This window comes from Callorhinus ursinus, unplaced genomic scaffold, assembly GCF_003265705.2.
Source record: "Callorhinus ursinus isolate GAN/ISIS: 27379988/994484 unplaced genomic scaffold, GSC_fseal_2.0 scaffold1, whole genome shotgun sequence".
Lineage (NCBI taxonomy): Eukaryota > Metazoa > Chordata > Mammalia > Carnivora > Otariidae > Callorhinus > Callorhinus ursinus.
This window is the reverse complement of record NW_027397063.1, coordinates 122952274-122975735: the sequence shown is the minus strand read 5'-3', so window position 1 is coordinate 122975735 and position 23462 is coordinate 122952274. Positions and strand designations below refer to the sequence as shown.

Below are 23462 nucleotides of genomic sequence, written 5' to 3'. Positions count from 1 at the left end.
GACGTCCCTTCTTTCATTTCTGATATTATTCATTTGTGTCCTCTTTTTGTTTTTCCTTCCTAGTTAGCTTGGCTAGAGACTCACTGATTTTAATGATATTTTCAAAGAGCCAGCTATCAGTCCTGTTGATTTTCTCTGTCAATTTCCTGAGTTAAATTTCATTGATTTCTGCTCTCATATTTTTAATAAAAATTAGTGGGTCTACATTCAAAATGCTTACTTGGCATGTCCTCTTGGACTTCACATTTCCAAAACTGAGTTCCTGATATCCTACCAGTTTCTCTAACCAGCTCCTCTTAGGTTAAGACAACTCAGTTCTTGCAGTGACTTAGACCAAAGGCCCCGGTACCAGCTTTGAGTCCTCTCCTTTTCCTGCATCTCTCACCCCACTTGTCAGCAGCCTCCTTTGCCTCTATCATTAATACATGTAGACACATATACAGGTTCTCGGGACTTCTTCGCACCCTCATTGCCACCACTGCAGCCTGAACCACCATCACCTTTCTCTGAGTTTACGACAATGCCCTTCCAACTGGCTACCCTGCTTCTCTTTTCTCAACCAGAGAGATGCAATTACATGTAGTCAGAACACATCTCCCCCACCCTTCTGTGACTCCTCACATAACTCAGTGAGAGAGTCCTTTACCACAGCCCTATATGTCCTGCCCCTCAGCTGTCTTCACCCCCTTGATCGCCCCACCTTGTTTGCTTAGCCACTGAGACGCTGGGCCCCGAAGTGCTCCTCAGACACAGAAGATTCTCTCTGGCCCAGCCTCAAGGTGGTTCACTCAGCATTCCCTGTGCAGGGCAGGCCCTTGCCCAGAAAGGCACACAGTTTGCTCTCTCACCTCCTTCAGGCCTTGACTCCCTGATCACCTTTCCAAAATGAAGACCACTACTTGCTGCTCACAGCCCTCCTTGTCCCTTCCTGGCCTTGCTTTCTCCAAATGCATACCACCGTGTAACGTTCTCTGTTGCTGTTCACTGTCTGTCTCTCCCATTAAATGTGAGCTCCATGAGAACAGGGGTTTTTATGTCTTCAGATCACTGTTGAGCCCTCCCCGCTTCAGGCCTAGAACCGCACCGGGCATAGGACATGGGCTCAAGAAACAGCCTGAGTGAATATAATGAGAGTAAAATGTGAAAGTCACCTCTTTCACCTTCACAGCTGCCTCCCAAAGACATGCTGCACATTTTCCTCTGCATTTATATATATTATGAATAGGTATTTTATTTTAGTTTTACAGAAAGGGAATCAAGCAACTATCAGATTCTTCAGTTTCCTTTTTGTTCACCAAAAATCAAGCCTTGGCAATCCTTCCATGTCAGCCTAATACAGATCTGCCACAGGAGGATGGGGCCTTTAAATACAAAAATCCCCAGATGGTACAGGATAATCAATGTGGTAATAACAGAATTCTTTATCTGGTTGAATCTTCTGTTTCCCAAGTTCAGACAGGTCATTACCGTATCTTGGACAGACAAGGTATTCAGCCGCTAGCCCAGGGAGACACAAAGGACCCCCTACAGGCCATAAACCCGGGCTGGGGAGCTGCTGAGCTTTATCCACATTACTTATATTTTGTTCTGTGCATCTAAAACTGCATGTCTGACATGTCTCGGGATTGCGGCATCCAGCAGGAGTAAAGAACAATTCTGAAAGAGATGATGATGGTGTTTGCTGTAGCAGTGTTCACATCTCATTGCTTCAGAAGACTTCGAAAGAGCAAAGGCTATTTAAAACACTGCCGCCCACTGACACAGGGTATCTGAAGACTCCTACGAAACTGGCTTCGCAATGTTTCCAGTTGAGAAACTCAAACCCTATTTGGTTTCACACATTCTGTTTTGAATTTCATAACTTATTTTATTTGGTTTTCATCATGAAAGAGTTATAACAACCTTAGGTCAAAATATTTAAGGTTCCTACTTAGACTCAGAACATAATCTTTAAAAGACAGAGCTAAGGGCAGGGCTGGATCCCAGCAGCTCTTGCTGAGAGTCTGCCCCGTGTTCCTTCTGGCCCTGCCAGTGGCTGCCTGAGATCGGGTCAGAGGCTGGAGCAGCTGGGAAAGGAATGATGACGGCAGATACCAGACACCAGAGCCAGCGTCCCAGCCATACTCAACACTCGGCCAACCAGCAAACTTTCTGACCACAAAACATGTCCTAGCTTTGAATATATGTTAAAAATACTTCCAGGCACATCTGTTAGTGCTGCATAGTTTTTGAATCTAAAATTAACAATCCCAATTCACTGCTTTTATTTAGACCTAGAGCTAAAACAATAGGAATTCTATAGTTCAGTTATTTTTTTTTTCCAAAGCTTTTTCTATCCAGCTATCTATTAGAGAAGACCAGAGTTGCCTTCCTACTGAGGTGAGTGAACCAGAATGGCCACAAAGACTCCCCCCGACCTCTGCTACCAAACCATGCAGTGGCCACGTGGCTGAGAGCTGGAGTGGGCAAAGACGGCCACCTGCCGCTCCTGGGAGTTAGCAGACACGCTTCTTCCAAATTACAAGCAGTGGGAAGGAAGAGGAAAAAAGAGGACCCTCGTACCGTTCCGGGAGTCTGAAGGAGGCATGAAGGCAGTCAAATACTTTTTAATTTAATGCAAATAAGAACGTAGTTATCAGTATCTGGTTTGACCTCTGCATGTCCGGGGCCCATACTGACTTTTGGGTTGTTCTGGGGCTAACCTCCCCAACCTGAGACGGTTCCCTTGGATAGTAATGGACCAGGCTGCCTCCTTCCTGCTTCCTTATCCACTCAGGAACACAGAGGGGAACACAGCAGCTTCTTGGTACCCTCACTGATACCTTCTGCTCCCTCAAGAGATGAAGCTAACTCTGGGACAAAGAGATGGGGGGCAGACACCTAGAGACCACCAAGGCCCAGCAGGAAGATAGACTGCCACCCCGCATGAGCCTAGCACCAACCCGCAAGCTGGGCCCTTCCTCAGCAATTTGCAATGCATGTGTCCTTATTTTTCCTGTCACCCTGCAAGTCTTCAAGAGGCCTCCCATCCCCTCCCTCATCATCACTCTGAGAAGACAGCATGGGGGTCTAGGGTTCTGCTGCCGCCTCTCACCAGAGCATCTTCTGCAATCCAAACCAGGGAATCGAAACTGCAAAACCCTAACACAATCTCATGACCAGGAAACATGACTGCTGTGTACCAGGCACGGTATTAAGCCATTCACAAAAACTATCTCATGAGAGTCTCTCAAGTGTGCCAGACGTACTCTTCCTATCCCCTTTTATAGATGAGGAAACAGAGCTTAGATTAAGGGCTTTGCACAAGGCAGAGTCTACACAGCAAATTACACTTAAACACACACAACTTCTTCTCTGTGTGTTCTGTTTTCTTTTTGGATTATCCCAACCACTGGGCCCAAATGATAGAGCTGAGCCCCACATGTGACATGTGACACTTTCAAGCAAGCCAAGTGGAACATCCACCATCCTCTCTAATGTCCTCAGTGTATCACCAATGGTGCAAACAATCCACTCTTCCTGGGCTTAAACACGAGCACAGAAATACACATTTCCCTCCATATTTGTTGAATGAGGAGGGAGTGAACACCACAATGGTGGGGCTGTGGGGATCTTGGCTCCTGGTTCTAAGCTGCCTCACTTCACTCTGACAGCTCCCCGAGAGGCCTGTGTGGCTGGCGAAGGCTGCGGCACGTTCATCCACGTTACAGAAGGACTTCTTCCCACTGAAGTCTCAGTAAGCCTTACACTTGAAAAAAGACCCCCTGATCATCAGTCCCCTAAAGTTAAAGCAACAGAGTGGCACGTGCTTCTCTATAGGACACTGAATTCATTTTAAATATTTCATGATTTTTTCTGTCCTTCTAGCTTCCATGACATTCATTCGCATGTTGGAAGGGAGGGGAATGTGAACTGTCTATAACCTCATCTCTCTGCAGAGGAAGACTCTGCTGCGGACCCCCCAAAGGGCTCCCGGGTGCTGGCCAGGTGGATGAGGGGTTCCAAGAGTGTGAGAATAGCTCTGGAAACACGGCTCCTAACCCTTGCTTTCTCCCTTAATCCAAAGAGACGTGCCAGTTTTATGATGCAGTGTCTGGATCACGCAGGCATGGTGGGTGGGCGCCGAGACCTTGCACCTCGATCCCCTCGCCCCTGCCAATATTTTGGCTATTTCATCACCCTGATAGCTGTTCCTCAATTTCACAATGGTGGTGCTCAAAGGTTTATACAAAGTTTAATTTAAATTTCTAAATATAGGATGCGATTTAAATTCAGAATGGATGTCTCTCACCTCAGAAACAAGTTTACATTTCACTCAACAAAGATGGAGGGTGGCGGGCTCCCAGGAGCTCCCAGGCAGCACCGTGGAGGAGGTGTGGTGTCTGAGTTGGGCTCCGACAGACGGGCAGGAAAGGATTTCAGCAGGCCCAGGGTGCTATGGAGGATGCTGCCTTCCACACGTGACTCCATGACTCCAACAAATGATGCCTTTGGGGCTTAGCCATGGCTTAGTAGCATGATTTCTATACTAGAAAGCTTTCTGAGCTCCAACTAGGCTGACATCTCCCTCTGATAATGGGAATGGCCACGGGGAGGGCTAAATTTCACACTGGTGGTGAGCGCCAGCCCCCTGCCCTGGGAGAGGACCTCGCCTGACACAGAGCCGGTGGCCGGTGGCTCCGGTGGCAGAGCTGGGGTGAAGGTACTGGAGGCTCCAGACAGTGGAAGTGAGTCAGGACTGAAGCGCAGAGACAGGAGGTCAAGAGAGGGTTCCAGGCAGTGGACCAGGACCAGAGGAGAGGGTGGTGTGCCTGATGGGTAGAGAGAGCGAGGGGATGTTGAGGGATGAGCAGGGCCAGATCATGTGTGTGGAAGCTCCTGAAAACACTAGTAAAAACAGCATGCACAAGTACTTCCTTCGCACCGTTAATCTTTTAAGCACAACTTTTGCATAATTAAACTTTAGCTGAGAGATCACAAATTCCACATTAGTGGAATCCAATGTCTGAGGTTTTATTGTGTTTTAAATGTTTTAAACAGCCCGCCTAATGACAAACACTACTGGAGTCTGGTTTTCTGAGCTGTGCTGGAGTCTTCACAGGCTAAATAGAGGAATGGCTTTCAGCCAATTATAGATTTTTCAGGAAAACAGGCAACATAATACATCTCCTATGATATGTAACATAACTAAAGGACATTACCATCAATAAAGAAAAAGAGTTGCACAAAGACCATCACAGTAATTTTCGGAAAAGAAACAAATGTTAGTCTTCAGGTCTTCAAGGTAAGTACTGCACCTCAGGTAAAAACACAATCAAGACTAATGTCTTACCAGGTGCGAAGACTGTCTGGTTTAATTATTAATTTTTGGCAGAAGTCTTATGTTCCTAAAGAGAACAAATCTCTAATTGCTTTCAGGGTTTAGTTTTTAGTCTTGCTCCTGAGGGTGGGGCAGCAGAGAGCAGGGAGAGCCGGCTTGGCAGCAATTCGTGTGGAAAACATCTTGGATTGTAATAAGCTTCATTTGAGTTTAGGATATGACACAGGTGCTAGAAAATCCAGCATAATTTTGGCCTGTATTAACAATAAAATAATTTTCAGACTATGAACAAACTCACACTGACGAGTCCTACCCTGGGGTGGTTAGTGCACTGTGCATCCAAAGTATGAGCATAATTCTGGCCACCCCATCTTATGAAGGACACTGACAAACTAGAGCCATCAGAAGACCAAGGGACCCACCGGGGAGGGGACCAGATGCCATCGCACCCTGGAATCTGCATAGCTGAGCATGTCTGACCTGGACTGGGGAGGTCGAAGAGAAGATAATGATAGTTCTCAAAGATATAAAGGGATATTGAGGAAGAGGGAATAGAATAATTCTGGGCTGCTTTGAGGGTATTACTGTAACCAGTGGGAAGAAGTGAAGTTACAGAGAGATCAATTCTATCTACTGTACAGCAGAACATAACAAAAACTGCATGACGGTGGGAGGCTGGCAATCTAGTGGAAGCAGCAGGAAGGTGGATGTGATGACCCCACGGTGTTGTGTGGCCAAGCCTCCACCCCTCCAAGGCAAAATGCTTCATTCACAGGTTCTGCCACTGCAGGACGCTACCTGCAAGGACAGCTGCCCATAACTGCTTCCATCCCCGCCCAGGCGTGCTGCCCCACCCACTAACAGGTGGAGTCCAGTTCCCCTCCCTTGACTCAGAGGGCGGCCTTGATTGGCTTTGGTCAGTTAAACATGGAGAAAGTGGCCTGACGAAGCCGGGCAGCTTGGAATCTCACAGCCATATAAGGAAGCTGGGGCTGGACTACTGAATGATGACGGACCACGTGGAGAGGAGAGAGAGAGAGGAGAGAGAGACCTGGACATTCCAGCCATCCCTGGTGAGAGGCCAGCCATGGGAGTAGAGCCTTCTTGGATATTCCAGGCCCAGCTGACCCCCCAGCTGAACCAAGCCTCACAGGTGATCCTGGTCAACTCCAGAGGGAGCAGAAAAACCACCCACCTGAGCTCAGCTAGCCCACAGAATCACTAGTTTTGGCATGGTTTGTTACACAGCAACAGAGAAATGAGATAGCCAGTCAAGATGGCTGTATTTTGTGTTTTGTGACAGGGCCTTTCTGGGCACAGTGGATTGAAGCAGGTAGAGAACCTGATCCAAGGAGAACTTAATACAAGAGGAGGTTTTATAACTTTAGGATTGCTGGTCTGGATGTGAAATGAAAGGATAGGCTGGGCCGATCAGATTTCCTCTCTTTGGAACTTGAACTAGGAAATACAAGTAGATTGAGGACTTGGAATAGAAACTTCTAAGGTATAGTCAGGGCCAAAGCAAGACAAGACCAAGTCACAGAGTGGCAGAAACTACGAGTGAGCAGGAGGAGCTGTTAGCAGAAGGAGGACAGAGAGATGACCATGGGCCCCCAGACAAGGGCTGCCCCAGGTGCTGCTGGGCTTCCTGACTGCTCTTCACTCCCGTGAGGCCGGACCACAGCTTCTGGTTTCAGGGCTCCCTGTCCTCTCGTGATCCCTTCCATGAGACAGCATCGCTCGTCTCTCCTCTGCAAGCTAGCCTACAGGGGTTCAGCTTCTTATGACCAAAAGGGACTGATTAAAACAGGGCTCTTCTACCATGAGATTCTACCATTTTGGAAGAAATAGAAACAATGAAAATGATCACCAGTTTAGTGAATATTTTAGCAAATGGAAAATGAAGAGGAACATCTTGATTAAGCTGGTGGGTGGAAGATGTATTAACAGAATTTCCTTCCCACATTCCCAATGAAATGAGCAAAAAGTAAAACTAGCAAGCACACACACACACACACACAAGCAGCAGACAAACAAAAGGGTATGACACAATTTAATAAACTTCTAAAACTCACAGAATTCACAGTGGCAATTCATAAAAATCCTGAGAATTCTAAGAGCCAGTCAAATTGGAAAGATACAAACTGAGTGTCCTCTTTTACTTCTGTTTGATGGAGCAGAACAGATGATGGAACAGAGGGTGGGATGAAAAAGTGAAACAAGACAAGTGAGGAACAGGGCTGACACACAAGGAGAAGACTGGACATGGTATATTAAACAATGATGCTCAGACAGTGCAACCACACAGCGAGCCCTGACGGAAGAGATGCAAACGGGGGTCTGGCTGCGGTGTGAGAAGGCAGAGCCCAAGCAGAGCCCAGCGGCCCCACTGAGCCGAGGAGACAGAGTTCGGAGTTCAGGGAGGCAAGGTGGCTAGGATGTGTGGGGCAGAGTGATGGGCCTCTTAAACACTGTAAATATCTACGTTCAAGAAGATAAAGGATATGGTGAGCACGAAGACAAGAGAAATGGGAAGCTGGGCAGGATTAATGGCAGAGTAGGCACTTCAGGAGATACAGCAATATTGCTTGAAGACGCAGAACTAACAGAAACTATTAAAAAAGAAAGAAAGAAAGACCTAAAAAGAAATGAATAGTGGATCTGTCACTTCTGGGAAGATATCAAGCAGTATATATGTATAAATGGAGTTATAGAAGAAGGAGAGAAACAGTAAGACAGGAAAAAAGATTTAAAGAAAAACTGGCTAAAAATTTTCCAAATTTGATGGAAATTATAAATCCACATGTAAAAGAATCTCAACAAACCCTAAGCAGAAAAAACATGAAGAAAACCAGACTAAGGCCCATCATAATTCGTTTAAAATGCTAAAAAAAAAAAAAAAATCCAAACAAAAAGATGTTCTACCTCTATACCTTTCCTAGACTGGCTAAACTGACAATAGCAAATGTTGTCATGGATGTGGAATAATCAGAACTTTCCTAACACTGCTGGGGGGAATACTACACGGGCCAGTTTGGAAAGTGGTTTGGCAACTTCTTATAAAGTCTGACATACACTTAACCATATGACCCAGCAACTGCACGCATAGGTATTTATCCAAGAAAATAAGCACATGTCTACACAAAGACCTGCATGTGTACACAGAGACCTGCTCACTACAGCTTTATTCACAATAGCTAGAAACTGGAAACAACCCAAACACCCAGCAACTCGTGAGTGTATGAACAAAGAGTCACACAGCCAGCAAACAGAATACTGTTCATCAATAAAAAGGAATGGATTGCTGAAACACACCTCAACCTGGATGAATATCCAAAGCATTATGCTAAATGAAAGAAGCTAAATGAATTGCTCAACAATCTTTACAGTGAGAGATCTTTATTTCCTGTAAAGAGATTCTTTCAGCTTCTTTATGGTTTACTTTTCTTCTGTTAAATTAAGGAAAACTTAGTACATTTTTTTTAATAAAGATTTTATTTATTTATTTATTTGACAGAGAGAGACACAGCGAGAGAGGGAACACAAGCAGGGGGAGGGGGAGAGGGAGAAGCAGGCTTCCCGCTGAGCAGGGAGCCCGATGCAGGGCTCCATCCCAGGATCCTGGGATCATGACCTGAGCTGAAGGCAGTCGCTTAACCTACTAAGCCACCCGGGCGCCCCAACTTAGTACTTTTTTAAAAAATTAAGAGCAATTCTAGTAGGATTCTGTCTACTAGCATACCTTATTTCATAATATCTGAGACACTAGTTCTTGTCAGAGGTACCATTAAGAAAGAAAATCACTGCCAACTGAACTACGGTATAGTGCACAGATGCCATGGACTATAAGACACATGCCAATTTCAAAGATGTCAAAAACAGAAAAAAGAAGTATGATTCAGAATCAATAAAATTTATCTCCATCCATCCATCCATCCGTCCATCTACCCAACCATCCATCCATCCATCCATATACATCTAAAATGGTTCCTAAAATAAGGTCACCTACATTTAATAATAGCTTTTTCTCAGAGGGTTTGAAGTCATTTTAAAACTTTTAAATCTTTTCTACATTAAAAAAGTCTCCTTATAATGAAGATGCATTTACAAAAACAAATGAATGATTTTTATTCAAAATAAAAAAATGTCTGGAAGTAAATATGCCAACGTGTCAATAGTAGATAATTCTGGATGTGGTATTCACGGCTGACATTTCTTCTTTGTTCATTTCTGTATTTTAAAGCAATTCTTAAAATTGCAAAACTAAACAAAGCAAGCAAAAATTCATAAAAACTGGGAAGCATGTCCGTAGATGAAAGGAATTTATGGCAGGAGGCCTCTACGCCAGGTGACCAATCATCTCCCAGTTTGCCCAGGACTGTCCTGACTTTCACATGGGAAGCCCTATGTTCCGGGATGACTGGTCACCCTGCCTCCTTTACTGTTCAAATGAGTGGAGGAAGATACTTTTGATTTCATTCTAGGGCAGAGGTACTCCATTTTTTAGGGTACCTCAGAATCCCCCAAGGAACTTGTTAAACAAGCAGATTCCTACATTCTACCCCTAGAGATTCTGATCCAGATTCTAAGGTGGGGCTCAGGAAACTGCATTTCTATGCACTGCAGGAAATTCCTGTCTGGCCTCACATTTCCAGGGCTCCTTGGACACGTCTCCCTGTCCTCCTTCCGCTTTTCTCTCCATACCCAGTGTCATCTGAAACTTTGCCCTAGCCTCTGTCTACCATGAGGGCGTGGCTGCCTATGGCCCACCATGCGCTCTCCAAGCTAACCACAAAGAACAAGTAGTCAGAGGAATCCAAATGATCCGATTCCCTCCTGCCAGGAAAAGACTAGTAGCTCAACTCAGACCCAAATTCATGTCCAAGGGATCACTGATTCTCCTAAACAAGGTCAAAATTTGTGAAACACCCAGGAGTGGAAAAAGCCCTTCCATTATATGGAAGTGACACACAGATCTTTCCGGTTCTTTCCCATTCCTTGCTCAGCTTCTACCATACTCAAACACTATGTAGAGCAAATATGCTAGAAATTGTAAAAAGATCCTTTACCCTGTCCTATACATCAGTTTCCATATGAATATAAGTCTGAGGTGTTAATTCTCTCTCCTGGACATAATTCAAAAGAAAATAGTTTTCTCAGGGTGGCTATTTGGTTCAATTACTTATTTCTAAAATCTGGTATATTACTTTATGTCAGCTGTTTTTCATTAATGTGTGCTCCAGGCTCCCATTTTCGGTGGCTCTTAGCCAAGTGTGTCTCAGACTTTAATGTGCATGAGAATCCCCTGGGACCTTGTAAAAATGCAGATTCTGATTCAGTAGATCTGGGGTGGGGCTTGGGAGTCTGCATTTTGAACAAGCTCCCAGGTGATGCCCAGGCTTCTGGTTCCTAGACCACAAAGGAGTAGCAAGGATAGTTGACAAATAAAAGTTTGGTCCGTAAGTGTGGTTTTGCCTATAATAAAATAAAAGCAAAATGAGCATTTGTTCTATCACAGGGCTTAAACTACTGTGCTACTTTTGCCCTGAGATTTGCAGGAAATTTGTTGTGTACCCCCACATCGGGGTGGGAGTGAGTCAGCAAGTTATAAAGCCAAATTCCTTTTCCTTGTAAATTCTTCTATCTGCTGTTTACTGAATTGTAAACTATCAAAGTTAACTTCTAAGCAGAAGATTGAAAGATTACAAAAGAAAGCACATGTGAAGGAAGGGAAGTGTTTTAAGAAGTCAAGAAAATTATTTTAATTATAAAAACGAGTAGAGGTTTAACGTGAGAAAATGCAAGTCAGCTCGCTTTGGAAGGGTGACTTTTTATTAAATCAAATCAGAAACCTGTTGTCTGCTGCAGGGATGGATCTTTTAACTTGAGGAGGAACAAGGAAATTAAAAGAGGAAGCTGTGATAACGTCTTTACAGTTTTGACTTCAAGGGAGCAGAAAGTTTGGAGGGTGAATACCACAGAGTAATTTTAAGATATAGCTGTCCAAGATCCAGAGTGAAATAATGTTTCTGTGTTATGATTATTCAAGTTCCCAAACATGGAGAAGAAGAAAAGTAAAGACCACTGAGACAAAACTTAACAAAGGTTTCAAGGTACATACATAGCATTATTTTAAAAATCATGTCACATGATACACAGCACAGAGAAAAAGGCAGGGAGAATGTATGGCCAAAGGCCGGTGGTAATTGCCTCTGAACGGTGGGACCATGTTCATCTTTGCTTATTTCTATTTTGACAGTTTCAATAAGAATGTATTACTTTTATAATAAAAAATAATAAACATTTAAAAAATGGCCATGCTGAGGACGGAAGGAAGAAAGAAAGGAAGAGGGAGGGAGAGAGGAAGGAAGACAAACAGATGGCTTCTTCCTTGAAGGAAAATTTCTTTTCAATGGCAATTCCTTTACATATTGGTTTTAATTATGTCCCACACAATTCTTTCCTATTTTTGTCCTGGGATCATATTAATACTAAGGCTGTGATTATACTTGAAAGTGTTAAATGACATTTGAGTAATTAGAATCTAAATTCCTAATCATCCCTCTATAATCACACTGCCTATTTCACAGACAGCAACTGGCATTTATAAACTCGACAATGCCTCAAGGAGAGAAGCCAAGGTCCTCTCCCTTCTGTCAGAATCCACAGTGTGCCAACCACGGGAGTCCCCTGTGCTCTCTCCAAGCCACGCGGCCCAGCGACCGTGCCTGCGGGCCGGCCTGAGGGCCGAGTTCTCCTGGGTCGGCTGTGACCGCGCTGTCCTGACAACGCACAAGGCAAGACCTGTTCTACTACATGGGGTGAGAAACGTGCTGTGAGAGGCTGATGCAGCACCACCGGCATCAGAATCAGCTTGGTCACGTACCTTTAAGATGGTGATATTCCAGGTAAAGCTCTCCACTGCTTTTTGTAGCTTTCGTTCCTTCAAACCTTCCTTGGTGCCGATGCTGTGTAAGTGCTCATGGAATTCCATGGCTGCAAGAAACAAAGCATTTTACTTCCACGTCCAACCTGGGCTAATGACCTGGCAACACTTCTGTTTCTAGGTATAACTCAAAGAATTCCAGTCTCCAGGGGAATTCAGAAATGTGCCCCTTTAAGAATATAATAACTGAGAGGGAACCCTGACAATTCATGGTCCCAGCAAGGTGGAAGGCATCTTAGAGGTCAGCCATCATTCCTCATGGTCTTTGAAGGGCAAACAGGGCACATATAATCATTCCCATTCTTATTCTAGAGAGGAGGAATCTGAGGCTTGGCAAGCGTGAGAGATGGACGGCTGTGGAGGAAGCAAAAGGAAGAGCTGGGATTAGAACCCAGGTCTTTGGAACCTCAGAAGGCAGATTTCAGCGCTGCTATACTTCCCGTCACACAGAGAGTCAGTCTGAGGTCAGACACCAAGCCTATGGCGAAGGGGAGCGGACTGGGACAGAGACCCCGAACTCTAACTCTGCATTTCCATTATGACTCTTGAACATAATTTACATAATCAAATGTATATTCCCTATTGCCATTCAAAATAGTCTCAAAGAAGCACCCTATGCAACAACAATGCAATAATGCAGGAGCAGTATGATGGTTCTTTTGTTGTTTTATTTTTATTTACTTTTTTAATTATGCTAATCACCATACATCATTTATTTATTTTTTAAAGATTTTATTTATTTATTTGACAGAGAGAGACACAGCAAGAGAGGGAACACAAGCATGGGGAGTGGGAGAGGGAGAAGCAGGCTTCCCGCCAAGCAGGGAGCCCGATGCGGGGCTCGATCCCACGACCCTGGGACCATGACCTGAGCCGAAAGCAGACACTTAATGACTGAGCTACTCAGGTGCCCCTCTTTTGCTGTTTTAATATCATGACAACTCATGGAATTTTAGATATTAAACTGTAGTCAATGATCCCACCTCTGGCCAATGGGAACCCTTCAGATTGGTTCCTATGTCCCTTTGAGATGACTAATCAGCCTTTTGGCACAAGGTGTTCTAGACTTACCAAGTACATTTTCCACCTCGGCCCTGTAGCCAGGCATTTCTCCAAGGACCTCTGGGTTTTTTTGTGGAGAATGATAATTTAAAGACCACAATCTGGGTGTTAGCAGTGCCCATTTTTACTGAGTTTTCATTGTTTTTTAGGCCTTTTCATTGGACAGATATCAGACACTTTTTTTTTAAAGAGAATAAGATCTTGCTAATACTTCTATTTTTTTTTAAAGATTTATTTATTTATTTGAGAGAGAGGGAGAGTGCACGTGCTTGAGCACGAGTGCAGGCGGGAGGAACAAAGGGAGGGAGAGAGAATCTATTAAGCAGAATCCCCACTGAGTGTGGAGCCCAACACAGGACTCGATCCCAGGACCCTGAGATCATGACCTGAGCTAAAACCAACAGTCCACTGTGCCACCCCAGGTGCCCTGCTAATACTTCTAATTCAAATTTAAGTGTACGAGGTTTTTACATATTTAAAATTTTATGCTTATTTTGTATCTCTTAGGTGGAAAATCTTAATTCCTAACCACATCAACCTAGCTATTAATAGTAAGACTGCTGAATCTAATTTAAAATCTGCATTTGGGGGGGTCCTCAGAGAGCATCTTATTAAGAATGTACAGTAAGAATATTGTCTTCTAAGGTCAGTGGAGAAAAGAATTATTGTGACTGACCTTAGAAGACAATATTGATATGATTAGGAATTAAGATTTTCCATGACTTGCACTTTTTTGGATGTAATCTCTTTTATGATTATGTCAAAGCTTTACATGATTCCAAAGCCAAACCTCATCTCAAAGTGTGCTTAGGTAGGTCTTGCTTCCTCCTCATATCTTGTACCCTGATCCCTCCTTCCCCCATACATTTTTTGTAGTTTTTAATTAACTTTCTCCTGTATTGTTTCTCTTTGAAAAATCTAAGCAACTGTGGGGAATGCCTGGGTGGCTTAGTCGGTTAAGGGTCGCCTTCGCCTCAGGTCATGATCGCGGGGTCCCTGGGATCAAGTCCCGCATCAGGCTCCCTGCTCCGCGGGGAGCCTGCTTCTCCCTCTGCCTGCTGTTCTCCCTGCTTGTGCTCTCTCTCTCTGACAAATAAATAAATAAAATCTTTAAAAAATATATAAGCAACTGTGTACATATATCCATGATCTTCCCTTTCTTGCACAAGAAATTTCTGTACTTGGATTTTTGTTTTCTGTACACTGTTCAGATGTGTGTTCTGTACCTTGGTACACAGTGGATGGAGATCACTCCATGTCAGCGTGGAGCTCATCCTCACTCTTTTTTTTTTTTTTTTAACAGCTTACATGGACTCCTCGAGTAGATGAACCAGCATTTATTTAACCAGTCCCCGCTGATGGACACTGGGTTGTTTCAAAAGCATTTGCTGCTACAAATAATGTGGAGCAGTCATAATCTTTATAAGACATTTCCTGTGTTCCTCTGTGCACACGTACTGTTCAGTTGGGCATTCCAATTTCTAACTCCCTTTCTATGCAATACCATTTCAAAGCAACTCTTCATACTGTGATTGACAGCAACTTTATTTCTTAGTGTCTCTAAACAGTAAACAAAAGCTGACACATATGATAAATACAGTAAAAGCTGCCAATTTAGTCTTTTTTCTCCTTTTTTTTCTCCCCTCACTGAACAGGAAAGATGGTTCTAATTCCTGTCTTGCTAAAGGCTTAACAACATAACTGGTTTCAAGAAAAAACGGTAAAATTCATTACATCACTTAGAAAACTACCACATTAACCATTCCCCTTTTCTCCAACTTCTCTTTCGCCAGTGATGGTATTTGAGAACATCCCAACTTGATTAACTAAACCCCCTCCAGCACAATGCTGGCGACCTGGCTCAGACAGCGGGCTGCATCCCCTGTATCTAGTTCTGACTTCTACTGAAATGTGCTTGGCTTAGCATACTGCAAAAAACAAACAAAACAAAAAGACAAGCAAAATACCCCTAAAAATAAACAAAAAAAAATAACCATGAGTAGGTAGCAATCTTGTTCTAAAACCCAGGTTTTTTGCAAAAGCATTTAATTGCATGCATGGGCACACACACACACACACACACACACACACACACTTTTTCCCTGGCCACAACTGGGAGACCCCCCCTGGAGAGCGCTGTGATGACTCAGACCCACTTCTTAGAACATGGCCAGCTGAAGCCTGAGTGGTGAGACCTTGATGTGCTAGCTTTTCTGTTAAGATTTAATACTGGACTTTGGCAAGATCTGGAGTTCAGGATGGGTCATGAACACTCATAATGTTTCTATTTGGTTCATCAGGAGGTATTCTAGCCTTGTAAGCATCACTGAGGTATGGCAGATGGAGTTCATGAGTGGAATTCAGGAGAGAGAAGACACACAAGAGAAGTGCTGGGGGAGAAGTTCTCTGTAAACAAAAAGATAAACAACTGTGCGGTCGGTCTCTGAGGGAGTGCTGAGCCTAGACAAACAGCTACCCTAAATTTTAAGCAGCTTTCTGCAGGAAAGATGAACCCAGGGCCAGAGGCAGTAAAAGGATAGGCTGCCCTGAGAAGGACTGAGGACTCAAGGAAGAAAAAACACAGTTAAAATGATTTAAAAAAAAAAAATGATACTGACAAGGAAGAAACAGGGAAACATCTAAAGAAATGAGGGTAGCTGAATACATGGCTGTGTCTAAAAAGCTCATATTTTACACGTTTACTAAAAAGTGAGATGACACGACTCCCTCTCCTCTCTCCCCTCTTGAAATACCAGTAGTCCAATAAAAGTCCATAGGGAAGTACAAAATGTATTATTAATGAAATTCTTTAAAAAATGCATGCAAAAAAGGTGAGAAGTTGAAAACCGGAAAAATTATGTTGAAAATACAAAACCCAACAAAAAAAAAATATATATATATATATATAACCCGAAACTTTAAAAAAGCAACCAAGACTATCAGTCCCACTGTTATATATTTCATTTGGCTTGCTGCATAACATAATGGTTTCTTTAAAAAGTTTTTTATATAGACGTCTATATAAAAAAATTTTATAGACAGATCTTTGAAAACACCTGCTAGTCCACTGATTTAAAGCATATGTTGATTTTATTTAAGGAAATCAAAGGATTCTGACCTTGACCATAGAACACAACTGTACCTTTCACTGCTCCCCTGTGATGTGCAAAGCCCAGGGCAAGGGCTAAGGGCACACAACTGAGGGAAGCAAAAGGCAGCTGGCCAGGTGCTTTACACATATTAGACAGGAAAGTCGGAGAAAGGCTAAGGCACTTTCCCAAGGAATCGGAAAGAAGGATCTGAATACCGGTTTGTCTGAGCCCAGTGCCCCACAGTTTTCCAACTACCATGCCTTATTTCTAATCAAGAGTCCCAACCCTCAATATAAGCTCATGCTATGGTTATGCATATCCAATAATTATGCCATGAGGTGGAGCACTGTAAGGGCTAAGGCACAGGCACTGACCCGGTTCTAAAGGAATACGGAGGGACAGCAAATGAGATTATGCACTTGAACTGGGTCAGCCCGTACAGAACAAGGAAATCTAACTATATTAGATGCAAATTGCATTATTCCCTGGATATTAAATTATCAGAAAATCTATTCTAACATGTCACAGGAGGTCTTTTTGTTTCTTTTTATCAACACTGAGTATAAACAACTTGTCTGGGTTAGATGTTAAGTAACTTTCTCCCTATTTTCCAAATTATTTTCAGCAAAGAAACATGAGCCCAGTGACAAAGTCTTTCACTTATTAAGATACCTCTTCTCCTACCATAAGTTATACCATTCTGTCTAAGGACCAGAGTGAGATTTAAAGTAGCTGGTGAAAATCTAATGAGCCAAACTTTTGATACTAAGTTAGCACCTCTCTCACCCACACCCCAACCCTCACAAGGAAGCCAGGTTGTTTTTGTTTTTAAAACGCCTTTTCTTCGATTAGAGTTTGAGGGGGTGGAGACGGGGTGTTAACCAGCACTGGGAAGAGCCCTGGGTGGGCAATCGGTCAGAGAATAACATTTATTGATTACCCACCATGTGTAGGTCATTTGATCATATGCAATGTTGAGCTCTACTAAAACCCATTGCTTAAATCTGTAAGCCCATTTTACTGATCGTTCTGTAAAAAACTAGATTTCTAGAAGTATGGGGAACAAAGAGAGGGAAGGGAACTAGTGCCTATATTACCAGCTGACAACTCTTTCCTAAAGAAATATTTATAGTTTTGTTCTGGAATACAATGGCTGACTTTAGAGGCATCAGTACAGCAAATAGGGCAACAGCATTAAAATGATGATGTGAGAATATGTAACAACTGCTGCTTGTTAAATCAAGGCCAAAATAAACTCTGTAGGATCACTCTCCAAGTAGGATTTTTGTACTAGGAAACAGAACCTATGCATGGGAGATTCAGGAGGCGTATAAGGTCTATGTATTATAATGCCAAATTTTACAGACTAAATTACAACCAACTGATAATTTAAGACTGGATTGTTTCATTTTTTTTTTTAAGATTTTATTTATTTATTTGACAGAGAGAGACACAGCAAGAGAGGGAACACAAGCAGGGGGAGTGGGAGAGGGAGAAGCAGGCTTCCCGCCGAGCAGGGAGCCCGATGCAGGGCTCGGTCCCAGGACCCTGGGATCATGACCTGAGCAGAAGGCAGACGCTTAATGACTGAGCCACCCAGGCGCCCTGGATTGTTTCATCTTACAAAGTAATCGAAAAATTAAAAAATCAGACAAATTTAAATTTCCGAAAACCTGAGTAAGTCCATTCTGTGTTTTCACTTAAGTGACTGCATAGAAAATGAGCAGGTAATAAATGCGTGCTACGGTAGCGTTGATTACCCTTGAACCTACTGTACAACTGTAAGCAATTCTATAGGAAAGCTACATAACCAGGTGGACAGGGAGCCCTTGAACATTTCCTGCTCTTGATCCCGGCTAGCCTTCGTGTTCTAAATGAAGCAGGAAGAACCCTGGACTCGGATTCAGGAGAGGTTATCTACTTAACTCCTCTGCCCAGCAGGCATTGTAGCAGACGGAGCCGGGGACGCAGGGCGCGCCAGCAGCCGGCACGCAGTTCAACCGCACCCCGGCACGTGCAGGCGGGGCCTCAGGATGCCTGTGCCTCCTATGCCTTTGCTTAGAAACCGGACCTAGCCACTTCTGCTAGCTATTCTTTGTTAGCCTACATAGCTTAGCTCTACATCCTGCCTTCTTATTAACTACACTATTAACCAAACTGACAGACGATTACACAAAGTAAATACCCGATATATTTGCAGGTTCCTCCTTTACCAATTAGCAGTGTGGCTTTTATCTGCCCGTCTACATTACCGGTATTTTAGAGTGAAAGCCCCTCGGCTCTGGGAAGGGGACTGTTCATTCATATAGGCGCAGAGTTTAGAAGAAGCCCTCACACTGGGCTTTTAGCTGAAGTAAAGCCTTTAGGATTCTTAAAAGGGTAAGAAGATGCAGAACCACCCAAACCAGCTTCTCCTGAGAAAGTAGAAAGAACAGAGCACTGTGGCTGTCCTTCCCTCAGCAGACACCACGGAGGGCTGTCCTCACGCACAGCCCTGCCAGCACCGTGGGAAGATGCAGACCAAGACGGCTTTCTGTGTAAATTCTTTATTCACCTGGGGCATTAGGGGCTGAAAGAGAGGGCTTTTTAGCTCTAAAACACAAGTACCTCTCATTGATGAAGTATAGGTAAAAAAAAAAAAAAAAAAAAAAATAAATATATATATATATATATATATATATATATGCTTCTGAAAATAATTAGAATTTTGTTGATCCTGAGAAAAGTTCTTTTGTGACCATCTGCAAAATCATTATTTGGAGGTTTCGAAATTGCAGATTTAAGACAAAAGAGTTCTAATGTGCTTACAAAACATGGCTCTTAGCTTCTGTGGCCTGAGCATCAAGGGTGGACTTAGAGAGAGCTCCCAGACAGGCACTGGAAAGAAGTGAGGGGTTGCAGGCTCTTGCATGAATCACTATCGCTGCTTAGTGACAAGAATTCCTACTGTGAAAACAATCTTCAAGTTCAAAAATAGAAGCCAGGCCGATAATAACAAGGAAAAAAAAAGTGGGATCGTTTTTTCTTCCTTCAGGAACAAGTTGTATTTCCCTGTAGGTTTCTAGTACCTTCCAAATACTCTACCAACACAAATGTGTTCATTTCACATACCAAATGAACACATTTATTCATAAATCTGTATATTTTAGAGCCATGTGTAGCTGTTCACAGTATCTTGTATTTTTCCTCTAAGTAATGTCCCATTTCCTTGTCTGATTTACACTAAATGTCATTCTAAGAGCCTCAAAGAAAGCGTGGCCTGGCTAACATTTATAACAATTGGGGGCAACTATGAAGGTAGGGGAAGGAAACAGGATTCCTTGATTCTACCAGGATGTTGCCACCCAAGTAAGACAAGAGGTAACAGTTAATTCTGGCCAAAGGAATGGAAATCTTTGTAAGTTTTAGGAAACTTCACTTGAAAACCAATACTAACTAGGTAAACTGTCCTTTGAAAAGGGTGACACGCTATACAATTGCAATGGGCTATTTTATTTAAGTCAAAATACATGGTGTGTATAAAGGCATTAAAGATTGAAGGCTGTGGGCATATATTACGCAAACCCAATGAAGTGCACAGGAACATGGACCAAAGCCTGGGGTAAATGAGCCAGAAAGCAGTGAATGGTCATGTCTCATGCACAGACCTGGTGGGGCCCGCTGTGACCGCTCTTTTGCCAAAAGGACTTCTTTGAGCCCTGGCTACTCTGTGCCAAAGAACCTACAAATAGGTTGCCCTGACTCCGTGACCCCAAGTTTCTGTTTCCAGGGAAAAGATGTGAATTATTTTTCTTCAGGAATGTTAAACAAGAAGAAAATGTGCTCGAAATCCTTGGTGGTAATGAACTTGAGAATTAAAGAGATGACTAGCTGGTGGTGCAGCAGCAGAGAAAGGACAAATGGAAAATCCATACTCAGGTGATTTCTTTGAGAGTTTAGTTCCATCCTTGTCTAAGGGTATGGAAGACAGGCCATGTGAACAAAGAACGGGGCCATGCATCCATGGTGGGGACTGCATAAATCATTTAATCTTTCCATTTATAGCTGTAATATTAAATTTTAAAAATTGGCCTGGCCGCCCAAAAGTATATGATTTTTTTTTATGTTAAGAACTACATTTTGGAAATTTGTCGTTTCTTTTCCATGTCATCTCTTGAAAATCTAAGCAGCTAAGTTTTTTTATACTGGTAGATACTGGTTTCACATAAGTTTCCAATTATTATTTCAAAATACTTTATAGCCTAAATATTTTAAAGAGTTTCTTTTTGGAGGGGCTTAAAGCTTAATGACCAAAAATAAAATGTAAAGCTGACAGATTAAGTATCATGTTTTGTAAAAATTAATAACTGTCAATTTTCCAGGATGATATAATTAAAGTAATTAAGCATTTTACTACAACTGCAAAGAATGGGATGTAGTGGAGCTTCCATTAAGTTTCCTGCTTCCTATCACAAATAAACTTAAATGAAAATCAAACAGCCATAAAAATAAAATAACAATTTAAAAATACATGATACACACCCAGAGAACAAATAATCCGATCAAGAAATGGGCAGAAGACTTGAATAGACATTTCTGCAAAGAAGACATCTAAATGGTCAACAGACACATGAAAAAGTGCTCAGCATCACTCAGCATCAGGGAAATCCAAATCAAAACCTCAATGAGATACCACCTCACACCAGTCAGAATGGCTAAAATTAACAAGTCAGGAAACGACAGATGTTGGCGGGGATGTGGAGAAAGGGGAACCCTCCTACACTGTTGGTGGGAATGCAAGCTGGTGCAGCCCCTCTGGAAAACAGTATGGAGGTTCCTCAAACAGTTGAAAATAGAGCTACCCTATGACCCAGCAATTGGCACTACTGGGTATTTACCCCAAAGATACAAATGTAGGGATCCAAAGGGGTAAGTGTACCCCGATGTTTATAGCAGCAATGTGTACAATAGCCAAACTATGGAATGAGCCCAGATGTTCATCGACAGATGAATGGATAAAGAAGAGGTGGTATATATACACAGTGGAATATTATGCAGCCATAAAAAGGAATGAGATCTTGCCATTTGCAACGACGTAGATGGAACTGGAGGGTGTTATGCTAAGCGAAATAAGTCAATCAGAGAAAGACAAGTATCATATGATGTCACTGATATGAGGAATTTGAGCAACAAGACAGAGGATCATAGGGGAAGGGAGGGAAAAATGAAACAAGACGAAACCAGAGAGGGAGACAAACCATAAGAGACTCTTAATCTCAGGAAACAAACTGAGGGTTGCTGGAGGGGAGGGGGGTGGGAGGGATGGGGTGGCTGGGTGATAGACATTGGGGAGAGTATGTGCTATGGTGAGCGCTGTGAATTGTGTAAGACTGACGAATCAGACCTGTACCCCTGAAACAAATAATACATTATATGTTAATAAAAAAATAAAAATACATGATACATACAATAAATAACTACTAAGATATGAAAAAGAGGCTTTTGCTTGGAAGGGAAGGGAGACTCAGTCAGAAACAAGGTATCATTTCCTCCTCGAGTGAGACGAATGCCATTTCTTCTTGCCAAACATAAAGCAGATGACCTTTCAAACATGCTGGTTGGGATTTTCTCTACCAATCTAAGTGATATGAATCTAAAATACACCACGTAGCACAAGGCTAAATATTTTTAGAAACAAATATAATTTTCAAAAGTACTCATAAGAGAGACATATTGATCTTAAACTTATATACTTAGTTTTTCAACTGAAAATTTACTTTCCTGCCCTAAAAAGCTCTTGTCTCACAAACATATCCAGTGCAAAAATATTTTTTTTAATGTGTTGAAAATAGAAACCATAAGCAAAGTGCAAAATCTTTCAAATAGTGACCAAAGAAATATATATTTATATTTTATTTCAAATTCCCAAATTAGGTGTAGTGAGCTATTTCCTGGAAGGTGGAATTCCATATAACACAAGGTCTATTTGGGACCTAATTCAAGAGAATGAGTTATCAACAGTATTAAAAGTACCTTAATAAGCACGGTCTGCAAGTGTCTTGTGGCACATCAAAGTATCTTGAAAACAAAATGCGGTTACCCGATTACTTTTCCAACTAATTTAATTATAGCACCTGTTAAAATATATAGCCTTTGTAAACTGTACGCTCTGCCCCAAAACTCCAGGGGTCTGAAGTTGTGTGTGTGCTGCTGACACATGGGCATTTACACCATCACCCCCACGGAGACGTGGAAATGCCTATTTTTTTTTAAAGATTCTATCTATTTATTTGAGAGAGAGAGAGAATGAGAGAGAGCACGAGAGGGAAGAGGGTTAGAGGGAGAAGTAGACTCCCTGCTGAGCAGGGAGCCCGATGTGGGACTCGATCCCGGGACTCCAGGATCACGACCTGAGCCAAAGGCAGTCGCTTAACCAACTGAGCCACCCAGGCGCCCCCTAATTATTTTTCATACAGTTCCAGTTGGTTGTCTCTTTCTTGGCCTTCTTTCCAATCTTGGCATTAACAAAAGCCAAATTATTTTAAGATGGATTTCTGAGCTGCTAAATCCCGTTGCACATGAGGTGGAAGAGATAAACCAGGTCTCTTAAATATATCCCTGAAACACAGATGGGTGACAAGATCCCCAGAATGCCACATCCACAGCAGTACACTTTGTGAATGAACTGCACGAGGGAGGTTTTCCTTCCTCCGCCAGCCTGCTCCATCTGGGTAAATTGAGGTGGGAGGAAGTTGTATAACTTTCAGGCCTTTGTGGAATCCAAGTGCCAGGCAACCATCCTCAACACGCGGCCACGTGAGGCACACGGGGTGGGGTCATGGGAGCCATGATGCCGTTAGCAGGACCCTCCCCATTTCAACCCCAATTATACTCAAAGATTAGTTTTTTTTTAAACCTAGGAAACCTTTGTTTGGATTGCCACTCTTAAATTGGATCCTTCCTCTCTACCACAGTTCGGCACTATCACCATGACATACCGGGCCTCGTCACCTTACCCTGTCCGTGCTTCCCTTGCCTTTTGTACCTCTTCTTAAATTCTGAA

At 42.8% G+C, this 23462-nt stretch overlaps 1 protein-coding gene across 4 annotated transcripts in view; it reads right to left on the bottom strand.

Annotated features, from left to right (window-relative positions):
* The window catches only part of PLCL2 (phospholipase C like 2), a 184941-nt gene that overhangs the window by 6000 nt on the left and 155479 nt on the right, over positions 1-23462 (bottom strand). For 2 of the 4 annotated variants that reach the window (XM_073900557.1, XM_073900550.1), the window contains exon 5: positions 12207-12316. The exons of 1 other annotated variant lie outside the window; for it this stretch is intronic. In XM_073900557.1, coding sequence (XP_073756658.1) covers positions 12207-12316 — 110 coding nt within the window. Of the gene's footprint in view, positions 1-12206; positions 12317-22432; positions 22478-23462 lie in introns of those variants that run through there. One more of the 4 variants, XM_073900565.1, reaches the window with a different exon arrangement.